This window comes from Aythya marila, assembly GCF_965140915.1.
Source record: "Aythya marila genome assembly, chromosome: Z".
Classification (NCBI taxonomy): domain Eukaryota; kingdom Metazoa; phylum Chordata; class Aves; order Anseriformes; family Anatidae; genus Aythya; species Aythya marila.
In genome coordinates, this window is record NC_139080.1 from 41253742 (window position 1) to 41272814 (window position 19073).

At 38.2% G+C, this 19073-nt stretch overlaps 1 protein-coding gene across 1 annotated transcript; it reads left to right on the plus strand.

Annotated features, from left to right (window-relative positions):
• The first annotated feature begins 2048 nt into the window (after positions 1 to 2048).
• Positions 2049 to 17251, plus strand: PSAT1 (phosphoserine aminotransferase 1). The gene is made up of 9 exons (XM_082783079.1): positions 2049 to 2135; positions 4203 to 4263; positions 5414 to 5483; positions 6592 to 6797; positions 8409 to 8581; positions 9151 to 9320; positions 13142 to 13270; positions 15865 to 16002; positions 16630 to 17251. Exons 1-9 carry the CDS (start codon positions 2076 to 2078, stop codon positions 16733 to 16735), a joined length of 1113 nt encoding a protein of 370 aa, XP_082639205.1. The 5' UTR covers positions 2049 to 2075; the 3' UTR covers positions 16736 to 17251.
• Positions 17252 to 19073: the final 1822 nt, after the last annotated feature.

Consider the following 19073-nt stretch of genomic DNA (forward strand, 5'->3'; position numbering starts at 1 on the left):
TTTTTTTTTTTTTTTTTTTTTTCACATTTCATATTTGCAGTATTTGGAGCTAGATCTCTGAAAAACAAAACAACACCTTTCTGAACTACCTGCATCTTTTTAGTCTCATCAAAATTTGCCTTTCTCACTCGTTTGCTGGACCAGACATCCCAGCTGCCTCCTAAAGTAGATGCCAAGTTGCTGTGTAGTCAGCTTATTTGTCTTTCAGTAATGACGTCAGTTTGTCCATCATTGTACCAGACAGAACTTGTGTGTTCTTGGTCTCCTTGAGTGAGCTAATTCTTTTCCAGCAGTACTCAATGAAGGTTTTTCTATACAGCGTGACACAAAGTGATGATGAACTCAACAGAAGTTCACTGAAAACTTTGGAGCTCCAGTGCTCGTTCTCTGACTTCTGTTTTATTTTTCCAGTTATGCCTTATAGTTAATATAGCACTCAATGGCTTCAGGTTTGTTAATTATACAAATTCAGATCCATCTGCAGGGATCTGTGTCAGGGTCAAGTTCTCTGTCAAATGGTGGAAGCCTAAATTGTTCCTGAAAGCTGTGGCTTTGGAAGCTTGTATTTTATATGGGATGGCTATGTAAATTGACATGAGTGTATGAACTTTGAGGTAATAAGTAGCAAAATTTTAAATTAGGAGAACTTTCAATTCAACAGAAACCAAACTCTGATATCACCTTTACTGTTCCTCTCCATTGTTTCCAGCTGCAAAAGCATAGTAATCCCTTGCATGTATATAAAATGGACTTCTCTGTGTTCAGGTAACTGTAAAGTTTATTCATCTGTATCAATTTTATTTATGTCTTGTCAGTACACAAAAATAGATTTTGTAAAGCTCCGGGTGGCAAGCCTTCCAGCAAAGTTGTCTTCTGATCTCGTAGGATCTGCTACTTTGACCTTGCTGGTCAAGATGGGACCCCCTCTGTCCTTGAGAGAAAAACGACAATGTCTGCTACTTCATCCCCTGCTGTTTAATGCTTTGAGCTGATACCTGCATCAGCTTGCCTCGTTTTGGTTTTTGTTTTCTAGCAATTTGTGCCAGAGGCTTGGAAGACATTCAGTTCCAAAGTTTTAAGTTGCCTTTTTGGTTTATGCCACACAGGTAATACTCAAAATTGATCCTGCTTGGACATCAAAGCACTTTGCCTAGTAGGGGCCCAGCTTCTCGAGCCACCTGAGCCACCACCCTGAGCTACTTCTGAGTGCTTCTGTCATCCCTTTGTAGCGAGGACACCTTTTTACACAGTCAGTTGGAGTTCAAAGCAGGCTGCAGGCAGACGCAGGTACTCTGCTCTTAGCCACAGGAACAGCGCGTACAAAGCGCACAGGTCTCTGCAGCCAGCTTCTGTGAGACTCCAGCAAAAACAATTCTATTATAGCCTCATGTGTGTTGGTACTGAGCGTTTCCCCGGAGGGGTCTATTTAGTTAGACTAATTTGCATAATTAGAAGTAATTTACTTGTCCTGGGTGTTGTGGCCTAAACTGTACTTTTGGAGTACCTTGATGTTTTGCAAAGAATGTGTCAAGTCTTCAATGCCCCTGAGAACTGCGTGGGGCGGTTCTTTAGAACTACGGAGGGCACTGGTTCCTGAATGTGAGTTTCATGATTTTGTGTTTTTTTTTTTTTCTTAAAATTTGATGTTTTTTCCTTAAGTTAGCTTCACTACAGTAACGGATGTATCTTTGCTCTAAAGCAGCTGCCTGTCAGCATCTCTTCAGCAAAACCAGGTGCATGTGGTGACAATCCTTTAGCTCGACGACCCGCTCAGGCAGCAATTCGTAAGCCCGCCCCACTTTTCGTGGTCCCAGCTCCGTAAACCCCTAAATTCACCCCAGCGCCCCGCCGGGGGCGTGCGCGGGGGCGTGCGCGGGGCCGATCACGGCGCCGCCACCGCCTCCCTGCGCCGCAGCCAATAGGCGGCCGGGGCGCTGCCGCGAGCGGCCAATCGGCGGCGCGCTGCCGGCGGCAGCCCCGCCCCCGGGGCGTGCGGGCGGGGAGCCGGCCGGCGGCGCGGCGGCGGGGCGCTTATAGCGGGCGGGCCGGCGGCGGGCGGCGGCGCCATCGGCAGCATGGAGGGCGGGCGGCAGGTGGCCAACTTCGGGGCCGGGCCGGCCAAGCTGCCGCGATCCGTGAGTGGGGACGGGACGGGACGGGACGGGACGGGACGGGGCAGCCGCGGTGGCGGGGCAGGTGGCGTTGCCTGAACGCCGCTTTTCACCTTTTTTTTTTTTCTTTTCCCCTTTCTATCCTTTTTTTTTTTTTTTTTCCACTTTTCCCCCTTTTTCCTTCCCCTTCCCTTTTTCTCCTTCTTCTCCCTTTTTTTCTTCCTTTTTTTTTTTTTTTTTTTTTTCCTTTTTCCTCTTAGTCCCATCACGCCACGTTCCTTTATCACAAGCTCTATCAGTTTTGGGGACGCCTCGCGTGAGGTGCCCGCCGGCTGATAACTCACGTAGCCGCTCCGTGTCTTGTCTTCGTCTGCGAAAGCGATAATACCAGAGCGCAGCCTAGCTTCAACTCCCCGGGGTGTTGCATCAGCACCATGGGCTATCCAGCTGCATGCGGGGAGGGGGCGGTTTGTGCTGAGTGCCCGTGCGGGTTGTGCGTCTGACTGTCAGCGTAGGAGCCGTGGGACACTTGCTGCTCCTTTCTTCTTCATTTCTTAGTGATTTCTGTAAAGGGGCTTTTTTTTTTTTTTTTTTTTTTTTTTTTTTTCACCTGCTTCTCCCTCATAAGCGTCCCTTACGGGTCGTGCTACAAAGACACTTGTTGCTCTGCATTGCTGAGCAGAAATGAGCTCTCCCTCGGTGCTGCACCATCAGCCTCTCCCAGAGGATCCCGAGAGCTGCTTTTACTGTTGGAGGACTAAAACAGCTGAACTCCATGTTATTAGTCTCTCTGGCCCTTGTGAAAATGCAGTAGCCTTGAACCTTGGCTGTTTCACTTTGTTTGGCTCTGAGATGATGCTGCGTATGAGATGCTCAGACTCATTGAAGCAAGAAGGTGGACAGAGCTCTTCATGGATATTACAAGACATAAGTAGCTATTGTAAGGCATGTGCAGGTTGTCAGATGATGTTACTAATAGAATTTGATTTTATCGAGCTGTTAAAAAGACCTCTCTAACAGTCTGCATGTTCCTTTTGACTTTTTCCTCCCCCCTCCTTTTTTTTTTTTTTGTTTTGCCATGAATGTGTTTGCGCATGAAATGCACTTGTTAAAATTTCATGGTCTCAAAGATAAAAAAAGCAGCACAGCTGTTCATGGTTGAGCTACTGTCGACCAGCTGTTACAGTTGACAAGTCCCACACAGACCCTGTCAGCAAGGTAGCTTGCTTGCTTCTGCAACTACGCAAAGCATGTGGTTTCTTGGCAGATCATACGATGCATGCGTACAGCCTTTGTTTTGGAGGCTTTTCCACTGGACTCCATCTTCTACTCCTTTTAGCAGGGGCTAAGAAAGTTCTGTTTCTAATAGAGGCATTCACTGAAATCAGAAGAAACAAAACTGATGGGTAGAATCTAATTCTGCTTGGTTGATGTGTGAGAGCTGCAGGGGAAGAAAGAAACATGAAAGGCTGAAGAAACAGATCGTCTTGCCAAGGCTCCTAGGCACAACCTGTCTATTTTAGTTAACCCAGAACTATGTTTCATTCTTTTCTTCCAGTAACAGAGAAGACATCTTCAGACAGTGAGGGACTTCATTCTATGAAACCAGGCCTCGTACTATTGTGTCAGCATGAGGCATCCTCATGCTCTCATTAGACGTTTTCCTTAATACCTCACTTTGCCTATTTGTACCAGTCAAGTGAAATAACATGGGAGAAAAATAAGATCCTTGAGTAGTAAAAGCACATGTGCAAATATTAAGCCTTCTGTAAGAGATAGGGAGTTCGATCCAACTCTTAAAAGTCATTCTGAAGTAATCTGGAAAAGCAGTTATTGAAATAACAACTTGAAATGCAGAGTTTCCACAAAAAGCATAGGTTTAAATTATTATTATTATTATTTATTTTTTTTTAGACAAGCCTTCAGATACTAGATGCAATTAAATTATATCTATTCTGTTAATTTAACTTGAGAAGTGTCAGGTTATTACATTATGGAGCAGTTGGTATGCGTATGATGCATCAAAGATTTCAGATAGTGGATAATTCCCTTAATTTATTCGTGGATTTTTTTGTTTATTTGTTTTGTTAGGTACTGCTGGCAGCACAGAAAGAACTGGTGGACTACAAAGGCCTTGGCATTAGTGTTCTTGGTAAGACTTTAAAAATTCTGTATGTCTTTCAAAGTGTAGATGCTTAACTAAACTTCTCAATAATAGCTTTTGATCTCGATATTTCTGCTGAATACTTCTTTTTATTTTGCAATACCTTATTTCTGGTAACATATATCCAGAGAATATTTCAGACTGCTCTTTTCTTTGCTTACCATTCATCCAGAGTATCATAAAATGATACACAGACAGCTGTTTAGTAATCCAACACAAAGGAATAGAGACAAAAGTAACTAATCATAAGTAAAACATTAGTGCTTTTGGATCTTTAGGGAGTTGCTTGGTTTTTTGTTTACATGAAATAACATGAAATTTGTTTACATGGGTCTACACATACTACACACTTATATGCATATGTTTATATGTATCTAGGTACAGTATTTTGCATACTGTGTGGCAACACTTCAGATGTATTTGATGTTAAGCATCCTTCCCATTAGTAAGTCAATGCAGTCCTACCATAAGGAGGAGTTGTATTATATGCAATTTACATAACTGACTCATTTTTCATCCCCAGTTGCGGAAAAAAATATGCACAAACATGCCCAGCATTTTACTAGCCCTGTGAAACTGTTTTGTTGCTAAAAGTAGAACATGCAGCAGTCTCTGCAGCATGGGGATTCATGTTTAAATTGTTCACTCTTTCAAAGGGAAGAAAGACTATGGTTTAATAAAATAAATTAATATTCAGTAGTCTTAACTTCTAATTAGGATTACTGCATAATGAAGCTGTTTTAAAGTAAAAGAACAAAACATTCCCCCTGTGCTGCTGAAGCAAGTACAGAGTAAAGAAATAACAAAGAACATTTTTAGAGTAAGGAAACTTGCACCTTTCTAGGGAATATTTTTCTTCACTTAGATACACCCCTTGTTTGTTCCTGGGGGTAGTAGGGTCATGTGAGTGACAAATGTGGATTGACTGTATTTGCATGGATCTGGACAAGACAGGAGCTGTAAGGCTGGGTATTTAGGAAGGCTCAACAGAACTAGGAGTTGGACCTGGAAATGGGAGCCTTTGGGTATTTGGGGTCTGAGAGTGTAAAATCTTTAAAGCTTAACACAACTTTTAAAATTGCATTCATTTATTAGCATTTTGTTTCACGCTCTTTTTTTTTTTTTTTTCCCACCAAAGAAATGAGCCATCGAACTGCAGATTTCACAAAAATTTTAAATACAGCTGAAAATCTCTTGCGTGAATTGCTGTAAGTGAATTATTTCCTTTTTATTTTTAGTTTGGTTATTATTAGTGCAACTATAACATGTAGAGAACTGTCCTTGAAAGCACTTTTTATGTTTAGATACTACATCTAATATTGGAGAGGACATTGGTCTTCCTTTGTCTGATGCTGATTTATTTGACTGTAGCAAAGGGTTTTTATTAGGTTAAGATCCTTTTCACATGACTGCTATAAGCTGACTCAGTAACTTAATTTGTTTCATCTTCATGGAATTCATGTAGTGCAGCAACTTTCTTAAGAAGTAATTGGAAATAGCAGAAAACTGTTCTGATTGTATAGAAGTGTTCTATGCACTCATTACTTAACTGATTGTATTAACATGTATGGATGTGTTTTAGGATGACTGGTATGGGGCCGTTTTCGTATGTGTAATGTGACACATTTAAAAAACTTTAAAATATAAGTATTTATATCATGTATTAAAATTAATGCATCAGAATTAATGTATAGTTCTCATAGTAGTTTAAAATCATGGCTCTTTTATATGAAGGCTTGACTCTTAGTCAAAACTATGATTATTGACAGCAGAGCTTTCGTAAGTAATTTGAACAACTAATTTTTGTAATGGTATAAATCGCTCCTCGTGGCACTTGCTCCGCATGTATAACTTACTATGCAGTTGCACTTGCAAAATTTTAAGGCTCTCAAAGCTGAATTCTGCTTCAAGAACTTTGGTGTGAAACTAGCTCAGAATTCAGAAAGCTAGCAACAGACAGTATTTCAACTGAGCTAATTCTGCTGGAATGATGTTCAAGTTTGTGTGTACTATGATAGAAGAGCTACACAACTACTTATTTGTAGCTGTCTGAGACAAAGCTTGCTTGTTTCTAGAAAACTTACCTATTCAATATATAGCACTGTTCCTTGAGTTAATAGTCAATGTCAGTGCAGAGGGAAGTTAACAGCATTTAGATTAACCTCTCCAAAAGGTGTCTTCTGAATTCTTCTTCTGTATTGTTGCAGTCAGATGGCAGTATTTTTCCTCTGTATGGATAGTCAGATGTATAGTAGCAAGGAGTATGCATCCTTTGTCTTTGGGAAATAAAATAAATGTTATGTTTCTTGCATGCAGAAATATACCAGAAAACTACAAAGTTATTTTCCTCCAAGGAGGTGGATCTGGTCAGTTCAGTGCAGTCCCACTTAACCTTATTGGCTTAAAGGAGGGAAGACATGCGGATTATGTGGTTACTGGAGCTTGGTCAGCAAAAGCAGCTAAGGAAGCAGAGAAGTATGCCAAAGTGAATATTGTTCATCCGAAGCTATCAACCTACACAAGTAAGTTGATGATTATATCCATCCACGTGAATGCTTACCTTTCTGAATTGATCTAAAAACTGGCCTGTCTCAGCTATGGAGTTATTGAATGTTAACAAGTTAAACAGTTGACTGAACAACACTCAGAAAAAACTGTCTGCCACATGTTCATGACTGGAAGACCTGTTAGATAGCTTAATGGTCTCCAGGAGAGAAGAATTTTGGAGCTAAGTTGAGCAGAACCCAGAACGTGAGTGGTAAGAAGGAAATATGTATTGATAAGGAAATTACATGAGCTTTTTTTAGTTATGTTTTAACTCAGTGTTTAAGCTATTTGCCAAGATATTGTTTATGTTGTTCAGTTTCAGATACATTTGATAATGAGATTACTCTGAAATTTAGAAGCATGTCTGGGTTCTTTAGCTTGTTGGCCCTGGAGATGGGTGATACACGTTCAGTTACAGTTTTCCAAGAGTTTGCAAAACTCATCTCCTGATCGTATGTCATAACAGATGGTTGGCTCTGGAACAGGAGATGCATATCCAACTCCTTCTCTTGAAGCTTGTTACTGGACATGACATAATTTGAAAGACCACTGTTTAGGAGAAAGAGAAAGGTTAACTGTAACTGAGGTGTTGGGGTATTTTTGTGTGAAAACCTGTTTCAAGGACACTTTATATGTATACTCTAAGTAGTGACTGGTTATAAATAAATAATTCTTGGAGCAGGGATACTTGAGTTCTGGTTTCTACTTCTGCTAGTTTGTACTCATTTTTCTTCCTTATGGTCCAGGTTATAGCAGTTGAACTGGGAAGAGTGGCAACTGGAAAGGCAAAGAATATCTTCCAAATGAGTTAGTGCCCAAATTGCAATTTATTGTATTAACCTGGAAGATGAGCTTGTATCATCGGAGGCACAGGAACTCGTTGCACCTACAGCTTCCCATTACTGGTGGTTGTATTGACCATTTGGCAGCTATAAGTAAGGGGAGAGTAAATAATAGCAGAGGCAATAGCAGCATTTCTTCTAATGTTTTGGAGGTGTGGAGAAAGGAGGAACAACCATTTGTTTTATGCAAAACCTGTGCTGTGCTGTCAGGGCATGCCTGTAAATTGCTTGTTGACAGATTCAAATCTTCGTTTTATAAATCCCTTTCAGGGCTTAAATAGGAGTTAGGTAACCATATGTTCAGCTTGGACCAGACTGAAAATGCTTCTGGGGATGCATAGAAACAGTTTTAGACAACATTACCAGTGAGAATTTGAATGCTGCAGTTGTTCCAAAGGCAAGTAGAGGACTCTCAGATCCAGAATCTGAGATTCAATTTTAGACCTCTAGGGCTGTGGTTTCTCATCTGTGATTGCAAACCTGATGAAAATTCCTTGAGGAGAAAGGACTGAAAATCAGATGGGTGCCTGCAAGCCTAATGATGGCTTACTACAAAACTTTGGGAATGTATGGGTGTATTTACTTTGCAGGTACACTGTATCTTTGTGTTAATAAGATAATTTTTACTTTATGCTGCAAACTCATTCCAGGTCTGCACTGCAAAGTCCAGTGTTAAAATAAAATAGCATGCCAGGAAAATTACATGTCTTTTGTGACCTTTGGTTTTCATTTTGTCTCGCTTAGACATTCCAGACCCAAGCACTTGGAATCTCAATCCAGATGCATCTTATGTCTATTACTGTGCTAATGAAACAGTTCATGGTGTGGAGTTTGACTTTGTACCCGATGTCAAAGGTGCAGTTTTGGTTTGTGATATGTCATCAAATTTCCTGTCAAGACCTGTGGATGTTTCCAAGGTACTGTAGTTTGAGGGGGGAAAAAAAGGGGGATAATGGGAGGGGGAGAGTCTTAATAAATTCATTTGTTTTTCCCTGATCTGCTTCTCTTTGAATAGGTGGGTTATATAATCCCTCTTCTGAAATACCTGATAGGTTGAAAATACTGCTATCTCTTAACTTCTTTTCAGTAAATTTGCTTGGAGTAGGGTGAAATAGGACAGGTTGCTTTGAAAATTATTCTTGACTAAACATTTGTAACATTTTGTAAACATGAAGTAAACATTTAGCAAATTATTGGAAAGCTTGTTAAATGTGGTCTTTGTCAGTTGAATGAAGATACATGGTTCTGACATATGAGATCACAATTATAGCTGTAAGTGGGTTTTGAAATTAGAACTTCTAGCCTATCTTTGACCCTGACTTGCTCATTTTTGACACATTCTCCAAGCTGTTCCATTGTTAAGTTGTACACTTTTGTATAAAGTTGTACACTTTTTGTATAAAGATATGTATAAAGTATGTTATTCAGTTATAAGATCACCTAGTGATCTCATTAGTTCAATTCCTTCTTTTTGTCTTTCTGTTAGTTTGGTGTGATTTTTGCTGGGGCTCAGAAGAATGTTGGCTGTGCTGGAGTTACTGTTGTAATAGTACGTGAGGACTTGCTGGGATTTGCACTGAAGGAATGCCCGGTAGTACTGGATTACAAAACACAAGCAGCAAATGGCTCTTTGTATAACACTCCACCATGCTACAGGTAACTTACCCTGCTTTTTAATATCCATTATTCAGAAAGCTACTGCACTGCCATCTGCTGTGCTTGTCAAAAAAAAGTTTCAGAAGTGGGTACTGCTTGCCTTCATGCAACTGATACGTTGGAGTGTTTCACATGATTCCTGTGAAAACATCTGAATTAATTATAGTAGGCTTTGTTGCCCTGTGGAATTGGCCATAAGGAATATAATATTTTTAGAAGTAAGTATTATGTCTCGTAATTCCATTGTAGAAGTTTCAGTATCTAGTTCTCAGACTTAAATGAATCCACCTTTAGTCGAGTACAGTGCTGATGATTCTATCATTGCAAATAGATAACTTAGCATTTTAACCTTGTTGCTTGAATGCTCATAACAGATTTAATTTCTTCCTGAGAGACTGCTCTCAGCACTTGAACCTCAATATCCTTCTCTACTTTCTTAGCTAGAAAATAATAAACGACGTTATTATTATTAAAGGTTCTAATGTTTTAAAAACACAATCTTGTAATATTTTATATTTTTTGAGTATTTCTTGCTCTAGATACATCACTCACTACAGTGGACTTTGAAATGAAACTAGAGAAGACAAGTTTTTTTTAAAAAGGTGTTTTACTCATTGCTTTACCTTGTTGTCTGCTAAAACTTTCCATATTTCTTCAGATACCACACCAGTTCTTGACTTGGCATTCAGAAATAAAATGGGTCAAGCTATCTTGACTGCTAGCAGTTAAGATCACAAAATTGACATGTGCCTGATGATTTCATGTATGCATGAAGCAAAACAGACTGCAGCTTGGTTTTTTAAAAGATTAGGGTAGTCAGATAGTCAATAGCTAGTCAAATGATGTTTCGTTACTGGAATGTTTAGGCATTGAGCCATTGGTTTCTACTGCTTCTTAATAAGGCTGTTCTAAACTATTTAATTTAATGAGCTTTTTAGAGTATTTTTATACCAATGCAATGCCTGCTAAAACAGTTATTTGAAAAAAAGAATAAAATCTTAAACCAAATACCACCTTTTCCCAGATTTTTTTTTTTTTGCAATATTTTAAAAATAATTGGTTTTACTGTCAAAGATAGAATTTCCTGTTGATTAGAGACAATGTAATTGCATACCGGAGATATTTAAGCTCATCTCTTTGAACCTTTCTCATACAGGCCAGAATTTGCAAAGGTAAGATGCCTAATGTTGTCCAGCAGATGTCAAATGCACTGTGTCAGCATGAAATGAAATGATACCTGCACATAGGATAAACCTTAATAATTCACTTACTTAAATTCAGTAGAATTTTAAGTGGTACTTACTGTATTTCCGAATCTGCTGATTCGCACTATGGTGTGTATTATTGCAAAGGCATAGACACAGTTATCTTAATTTATCAAAAACAAAACAAAACAAAAAAAAACAACAAAAAAACAGTAAATTCTGTGCCCATATAGTCATTTCAGACTTTGATGCACAACTGGAGTTCTCCAAAGGAGCATGAACACTATAAAGTATTGCTGTAATGAGGTGCTCTTGCAGCCATTCAGAGACTGCCCTACTGGCTGAATACACCCAATATCATTAAGGCTTATATTTAAGAGAGGAATTAACCTTGGTGTTACCAGATGTTTGTCTTCCTGCATGTAGGTTTGTTACATGGGCAGTGTGCATGCTTTTTTTTTCTTTTTACAGTGATTGATAAAGCCTCTATTTCATGACTGATTATTTTCCTGACTGCCAAGTCACACACACTGTTTTGGACGCTCTGTACTTGCACATGCCAGGTTTTAAATCCAGCCATTCATGTCTTCCAAGTACAAAGCTATTTTCATTTAAAAAAAAAAAAAAAAAAAACACCACAGAGTTCTACTTAATCTCAGCCCTGGAACGCCGATGCTTCTCTGGTTTGAAAAACAAAACAAAAATTAAATTCTGCAGTTTAATTTTATTTTAACCACTGTAAGTAATGTCTAAAAAGAAATTGCTGCTTTAGCTGTAACCCAGTATGTTAGGAACTTTAATAGGATAGTGGGAAACCAAGGAAACTGAAAATAAAGGTTGTTCTAACAATTTTCTTTCTAATCACTGCCTTGCCAGATTTCACTCTGTGCTACAGACCCACAGTGGAGTGTACTCCAGAATCCAAAATGTAACAGACTGAGTTGTTGGCAGGGTGCACGTCTGTTTGGCTTGGTTCTAAATGCCTGTTCCAGTTTTTGTAAGGAACTGGCAAAGCTTCTTGACTTTTTTCTCTCCTCTTTTCCTTGCACTCTCTAATGGTTTGCTGGCAAACAGGCAGGAAATACTAAAAGAATTTGTAAAAGCTACTTCAGCAGGGTGTTAAATTAAATTAAGGTGATGCTAATGGCTTTAACCTCTTGGTGTTAGAGAGCTTGACTTTTTGACCTTAATCTACTTTGCTAAAATTAACAATGAATTTGCTATAAAAATCTAATTTTCAAGCTACAAGGGTTTATTTTGCATTTAAAGTTGCTCCAAAACCATTATTTTTTACTGACATGGGAGACAGATGAAAGGTTTCAGCTGGCTGGATTGCTTTTGTGGATGACTCCAGGGCTGACTTCTTAAAACCTTACTTGTCTAAGAAGTTTCACTTGAGGAAATGAGAGCAAGAGATGAATGTGGCCTTGTATAGTTGTCAAGGGTGTAGGCTGTACTTCACTTAAATCCTTCGCACTGCAGTTGTTGGCAGTCTGCTGTCATAAATGTGGCAGGATTGTCCTCTCAAATCTGTAAGGTGCTTTCTATCTATAACACACAGTCTGTAACCTCACTTCTTCTGAAGTCTTTCTGAAGTCTTCAAAGATTTGTGACTGGCATCCCTGGAGAAATTTAAAAAAAAACAAAACAACAAAAAAAAACAAAACAAAACAAAACAAAACAAAAAACAACCTCCTGCTAGATTGATGTTAAGGGAAACTTGTAGGGTAACACTTTCCGAGTACTCCCTTGGAATCTGTAATGAAGGGATTAATAAAAACAAACCTGTTGGAAATGTGCCTTAAAAACTTGTGAACAGTTCATTATGCAAAGTGTTGTAGTCGTGGGAAATGCCTGAACTTGAACAGGCTGAGTTTTGTAGCAAAAGCACAAAGGCAAAAGGCCGTGGGGATTTTTTTTATGTTGCAGTGAGTAACTGACATTGAAATACTTGGTCCCTAGACATGTGATTTCAGTATGCTTCCAGGTCTCTGTTTAAAGTTGAATAATTAAATGTAATACATTCATTGTTTGTTTCACCAAACATCACTGTTCATGAAGGAAAAAGATCTTTTCAGACAGAAATGGGATTACAGGTTTTATTCTTAATGTTTGTGAATGTGATTAGATTTCTGGCATTATTAGTGAACATACGTTTGAGATTCACCCCCTACATCATTTCTGGAGCAGCTTTGCAGGCTTTATACCACCAACTTTAGTGCTAACTCCAGACTGAGAGGCAGTTGTGGGATAAATATACTGGTGGTTCGTGAAAAATGTCTGGGATATCCTTGGGAGCTCTGCAGGGCTAAGGGAAACCAGCAGGACTTGTACTTCTGTTGTTCAAAGCGTTAGGTCTGGTACAACAGATTTGTGTAGCATTTGAATTTCAGGATACTTCATCTGGGTCCAAATAAAGCATTTCTGCTTAGAAATGTCATATTTTTGAATGTACTTCAGACCGAGTTGTTAATCATCTTAACAAGCAACTTAAAATCAAACATAACATTATACTGCTGAAACATTTTGTGGACTGTTAAAGAGTGCCGTGTTTTTTTTGGTTGTTGTTGTTTGTTTTGTTTTTAAGTCTAACTAAAACTTTTTCTTTCGTTGCAGTATCTACATCATGGGGCTGGTACTGGAATGGATAAAGAATAATGGTGGAGCTGCAGCCATGGATAAACTTAGTTTAATCAAATCACGAATGATTTATGATATCATAGACAAATCTAATGGATTCTATGTGTAAGTTGCTGTATTTGCTTTCAACATTTGTACATATTAATATATGTACAAACATATTAATAACTTTGAGTCTATATGCAGCATACTTTTAAAAGTATGGAAACTGAAATGTAAATACTTCTTCAATATGAAGAAATTTAGAGGAATCATGAAATTCTAGAGGGACTATTTGTGCAGAGCATTCACTTGATAACTATCCAAGGATGAGTTTCAGTCTGATAGAACATTATTTCCAGTTATCTGCACAGATGATAAGTTGAGAAACACTTACAAAATGTGAGAGCCTAGGAGAAGCCTGTACTAAAAGCAGGTTGTAACACCTCCTACTTAGTGTGCTTACTGAATCTCTTTGAGGAAATATAGGCCAAAAAAAGAGATGTGGCTTGTAAAAAGTTACTCAGAGGAATTCCACATCATATCCTTTCTTACCATCTCTTCAATAGTCAAAGCTTTGCTTTTTCTCTGTCGATCAGAGCATCTTTATCTGTTAATTGCGCTAAATTATGAAACAATTCCTGAGATAGCAGGGGGAAGATCAAACCTAGCTGTATTCAAAACATAATCTGTACATAAAGAATGTTTTAGTTTCAGATATTTCTGATGTTTTTTCAAAGCAGATTTAACCCTCTGATTTTTACATATGGTTGTATATATTTTGCTTACAGGACCCAAAGTATCTGTAGCTAAAAGCTGATGTTGTGATAGGGAATAATTAGTTTAATGCGCACCAAGTTTAAAAACCAGTAGATGACTGAGACTACAAAATGTTTTCCTTTCCCTTCAGAATAAAGTCAAAAGATTTGGGATCTGATTAATTTTAGAGTCAAAGTTTGGATAGGGAAATTAAATTTGGATTTTAAATCTGAATTGGCTGCAACCTTAATCTGCAAGGAGCTAGTTTCATTATAATATTCAATGTGTTCTGCTTATCCATTTAGTTAATGAGAACAGCTTTGCCTTTGGCATTGTAATGATCAGGATTGTGATCCTGCTCTATTGAAATCCTGAGGGCTTTTCCATAAACCTCAATGGGCAAATCAAGCCTCGAGAAAACATTTTATGGCAAATAAGAAATCCTTGTTTTTGGCAAGTGGTTCTGTAAAGCTGAGTGGGGAAATGCAATGCAAATAGGATGGTAAACAGGCAATTGAGAAAACAAAGCAAACTTCACTAACTGATCTGTATGCATCTTACTAAGCAATGCAGTTTAAGTTGTTTTAGTCATCAATACAATTAAAAAAATCCAGTCTTATCTGAAGCTGCCTTCCCAGCTGTAATGTACCTCCTAATCCGGGGCATGCTTCACTGGGTAATCAGTGTCACAAGCCTTTGGCTGGATGGAGACTTCTTCTGTGAAGCTCTGTGTGCCATAGGCAGTTTGTTGCTTTCTAAAGTCTGTGCACTAACAACATGCACTGAGTTACGCTGGATTGCCTAATGCTTCTTTAAGGAGAACCAGTTACTATAGCATAGCTACAGTTCTTCAAATGTGAGAGCACTTACAAGCATAGGCCTTTTCAAAGAGTGTTTTCCTGGTTATGGCTGAAGTAGAAAATTTGCAAATGTAGATATTATGTTCAATTTCTTCTTCATCATGAAAATATCAGTAGAAAGGAACTAGGGGAGAACTCAAACAAAAAATGATTCCTGCCACAAACAAATAAAACCCTCAACCATCCTTTGTGAAATAGAATAATAATAGAGTTCACATGCTGGTTTTTGGAAAAAAACTAATTCCTAACAAATCCCTGCAAGAATTTACATCACACCCTTGGGGGGAGATATGAAGGCTTCATGTTTCCTTTGTAACCAGAAGCACTAAGGAAAAATATTTAAATGCTTCCCTGCCAACCTCCCACCCCAGCCCTATTCTTGCTTTCACAAAGTAATTGAATAGAAATTATGCTTTCAATAGATCTTAAATTTTCTAGTTTGGGCAAACAGGAATTTTAAGGAAATAGAGCTGTGATGCTTGTCCTAGATGTTGTGGCCATGCATGTAATTCAAGATTATTTTTTTTCTAGACATCTCTTTTCTCCCTGAGATATGTTCCTGATTCTTAATAATACTTTAAGACTGGTGTAGAGTGGGGGCTGAAACCACTAACAAAAGTCCCTAATGTTAATGGAAATTTACTACGTTTTTGTATTTGCTTTACTCTTGTTTAGCTTGGTCAAGCTCAATTGTCAGTCTTTGAAGGTGGAGAAAAGAAAATGTTTGAGCTTTAGTCAAAGTTCACTGTAACTAATCTCAGCTATCCTAGGGAATGCAACTGAGACTGTCTCGAATGAGGTTGCGAGTTTTAGTTTATTTACTTTTCTTAGCTTGTTCCATTCACTGGCCTTCTGCACGTTCATTAGGGGCAATTTTAGGTATGTCAGGGTTAATTAGACTTCCACTTACTATTACTCTAATTATACTTGATTGAAAAAGTCAGGTTGCTTTCTTTCACAGAAATTAACAGTCACTTTCATTATGGAATGGTGGCTTTGATGCTCAGCAGGTAAAAATATTTGCTTTCTGAAGTTACGTATAGCTGAAAATGTAAATTTAGCAAAAACCAGGTTAACCATTACATTTTGCAACTTCTCCAGATGTCCAGTGGAGAAGAAGAACCGAAGCAGAATGAATGTCCCCTTTCGCATTGGCAATATCAAGGGTGATGAAGCCCTGGAAAAGAAGTTCCTTGAGAAAGCTGTGGAACTTAACATGTTATCCCTGAAAGGACATAGGTAAGTACTAGACTGAGACAAATCCCTTTGCTATGCAGAATAAAATGTTATTACAGTGATAAAGCAGGAGGTATTGTGTATTGACTTACCAGCTTTCTGCTTACAAGCTGTACCTCATATTGGCTTGAGAGCACTGGGAATAGTGGTCTGGAGACTGTAATCAGAAACTGCTGGTGATTCAACTATGGCTTAGGTGTGATGGGGCTCACTTAATTCTGTCTTCTTCTCCAGTTTGATTAATATGTCTTGTCTCTGTTCAAGTGCCTAAGAAGGTGACACTTGATCAGATTCTGTCATTGTGTAAAGCCTCCATTACATGGTTAATCCCCTGGGCTGCAAGAGTTCTTTCCTATGCTACACTGGTGTTTGTGGGATTTAAAAAGTTAGATTTCTTTTTTTTATATATATTGTAAATCTACAGTGTTGGAACTGTAAGTAGCTAATAAATACTGAGTTTCTGTGGATTGCATGCTTGCGTTGAGTTTAAATGTTGCCTCTCAGTCATGTAAAATGAATACTATTCTGTTGGGGTAGGGATAAACGTAAGTATCTGTGAATGCTATTCACATTTTTTTTTTTTGGAATATACAAAACCCTTCTATTTTTTTTCTCTGCTTTTCAATTCAGATCTGTGGGAGGAATCCGTGCCTCTTTATATAATGCAGTGACTGTGGAAGATGTTCAGAAGCTTGCAACATTCATGAGAAGCTTCATGGAGATGCATCAGTCATAAATGCTCATGGGTTAGAGCCATGCTGCACATCTATGAAATGAAAGTTAAAGGGTTTGAAAATTACTGTGGTTCTGCACAGCTGTAGCGCACAAGTTATATTTTCTTTTAGTTTCAGTAGCTATTTTAGTTAACAATACGGGATTTAGGCCCAATCTTGCAAGGGTTTGGCAGCTTTGGCTTGTCTCCAAAGGTGGGGATCCCAGACCGATCAAGATTGGAACCAAAATTTGCAAAGCAATATTCTTAATATGTAGTTAGCCATGAGTAACGTTGTAAGATGCTATGAATCTCATTCTGACCTTAGATATACCACTGTGCTACTTAGTTGAAATCAGCCACTCTTTAATTATATATATACCTGGAGTAGGAATTCACACTACAATTTGAAAAAACTCACCTATTACTTGTTTCTAGTTACAATGACTTCTTCAAAGATACCTTGTTCTGAGTGAACTTCTGAAGGCAAGATTTCTCATAAGCTTTCAGTATAGCTTTATAAATGATTTTACTATATGACTGCATAGTAAGTGTTGAACTAATGTTAAGTGTTGTCTAAGGATATCTAGTTGGTTTATCAAATATATCTCAATGGTATACCACTAGTAGTTTTTGGGAGTTAATACCTATTTTCCTAACTTAAGGCCGTTACCTTCAGACCTTTGCTCCCATGCAATAAGTGCTATTATGATAGTCCTGTGTAATACACACTAGTTAAGTCTGTAGCACTGGGCTTCTTCTGGTGTTACCATTTATTGGTTGAAAGCTAAGATGCATGAATCTATAATTAAAACAATTTCTGAGACGTTGCTTATTTCTCTATGCATTTTATATTTTGAACTTTTTTTGGTTATTAATTTTATATTCTGTGGAGTGTACATATTTGATGCTCCTACCAAAACCCTGATGTTCTAAGATATTAATCTTGTGCCAAACTGGATTGTTGCATTCCACTCAATGTGGCTTTATCTGCACCAACTTCCTAGTCCAAAATGCACCAAACTTTCTTGTCTGGTGGTGCTTAAATATCTTTCCCCTGTAACTGCTCCAGTGTTTTCTTAGCCTCCTTACTGATCAGTTCTGTCACCTTTTGTATGTTGGGCTCTACACAAGTACTGTAAGTGAAAGTCTCAGCTTCTCTACCTGTTCCTGACACTACATTACACGGTCCAATTTTCTCACTTGGTCCTTGTGGCTTATTCCAGACTTTGATACTCTGGAGTAAGGAAGAAACTGTGGTTATGCAAAGATCTTCAGAAGGTCTTTTATTGTAATACCTTTCATGGATTACTTTTCCTTCTTCACCTGTGAATTTGTTGCCAATTATTGTATATTGGTACTAGCTTCTTATTATAATTGACATAAAGCTGGTATCACAAGGTTTAGCATTACTGCAACTGGTTTCAGACTGCAAACTTTTTTGATAAAGAATTAAGTCGTTTTTTTTTAATGTCAGTACAGTGGTAACAATTTAATGGTAATGATGGACTGCTTCTTTCCTTGTGGAACCTTGTGACAAGTTAGTGGAGCTGCACAAGGGGTGAATTACTTTCCTATTTGAAAAGTCATTATTTTATGACTGCTGTTAGGAGATTTTTTTTGTCAATTTAATGTAATTCACAGTAATTAAATGAATTGGGTCAAGACAATAAAACTTGTCACAGCATGCTGTGAAGTACCAATGTGTCTGAAGCTTTTGTTTGTCACACCTTCAGGAAGATGAGAGTTTTATGCACAGTATGTGTTAGAATTCTAGGTTCCAGTATCAACATTTCCCTCAATTACTTGCATTTTTTTTTTCTGGATTTTTTTTCTTAGAACTAGCATGGGAAAAAGAAGAGTATTACTGTGAGATAAAGCTTTGAGAATGCTTTTTTTTTTTCCCTTGCCATTCATGAAGATTTAATTCAAGATCTATATTAGAGCTATTTAATTCTTTAATTGAAATTATGCTTCCTCACAAATTTTGTATACTTGTTTTCAACAGTAACTGTGGCTCATGCCTCCTTCCAAAAGTTAGTAAATGCCTCAATATTACAAAAGCCTCCCATTCTTCTTAGCAGGCACACTTTCCCTTATGGTGACAAAGCAGCTTGAACTGCTGTATGCAACTGGTTCATGGACCCAACAGGGAACCTCTTTGCTTCTTCTGAATTGTGCCTAACATGTTGTCAATAAAGAATTTTACTTTTACCAAGAAGGGCAAAAAAAAGGTGTAAAAGCAAAATCCAAATTGAAGCTTAGAATTGGACATTAGCAGAGTGATGACTGAGTGAATGTCATGTGAGAGGGATGCAGGAATGTTAGGAACACTGGAACATACTGAATTGATTAGTTGCTT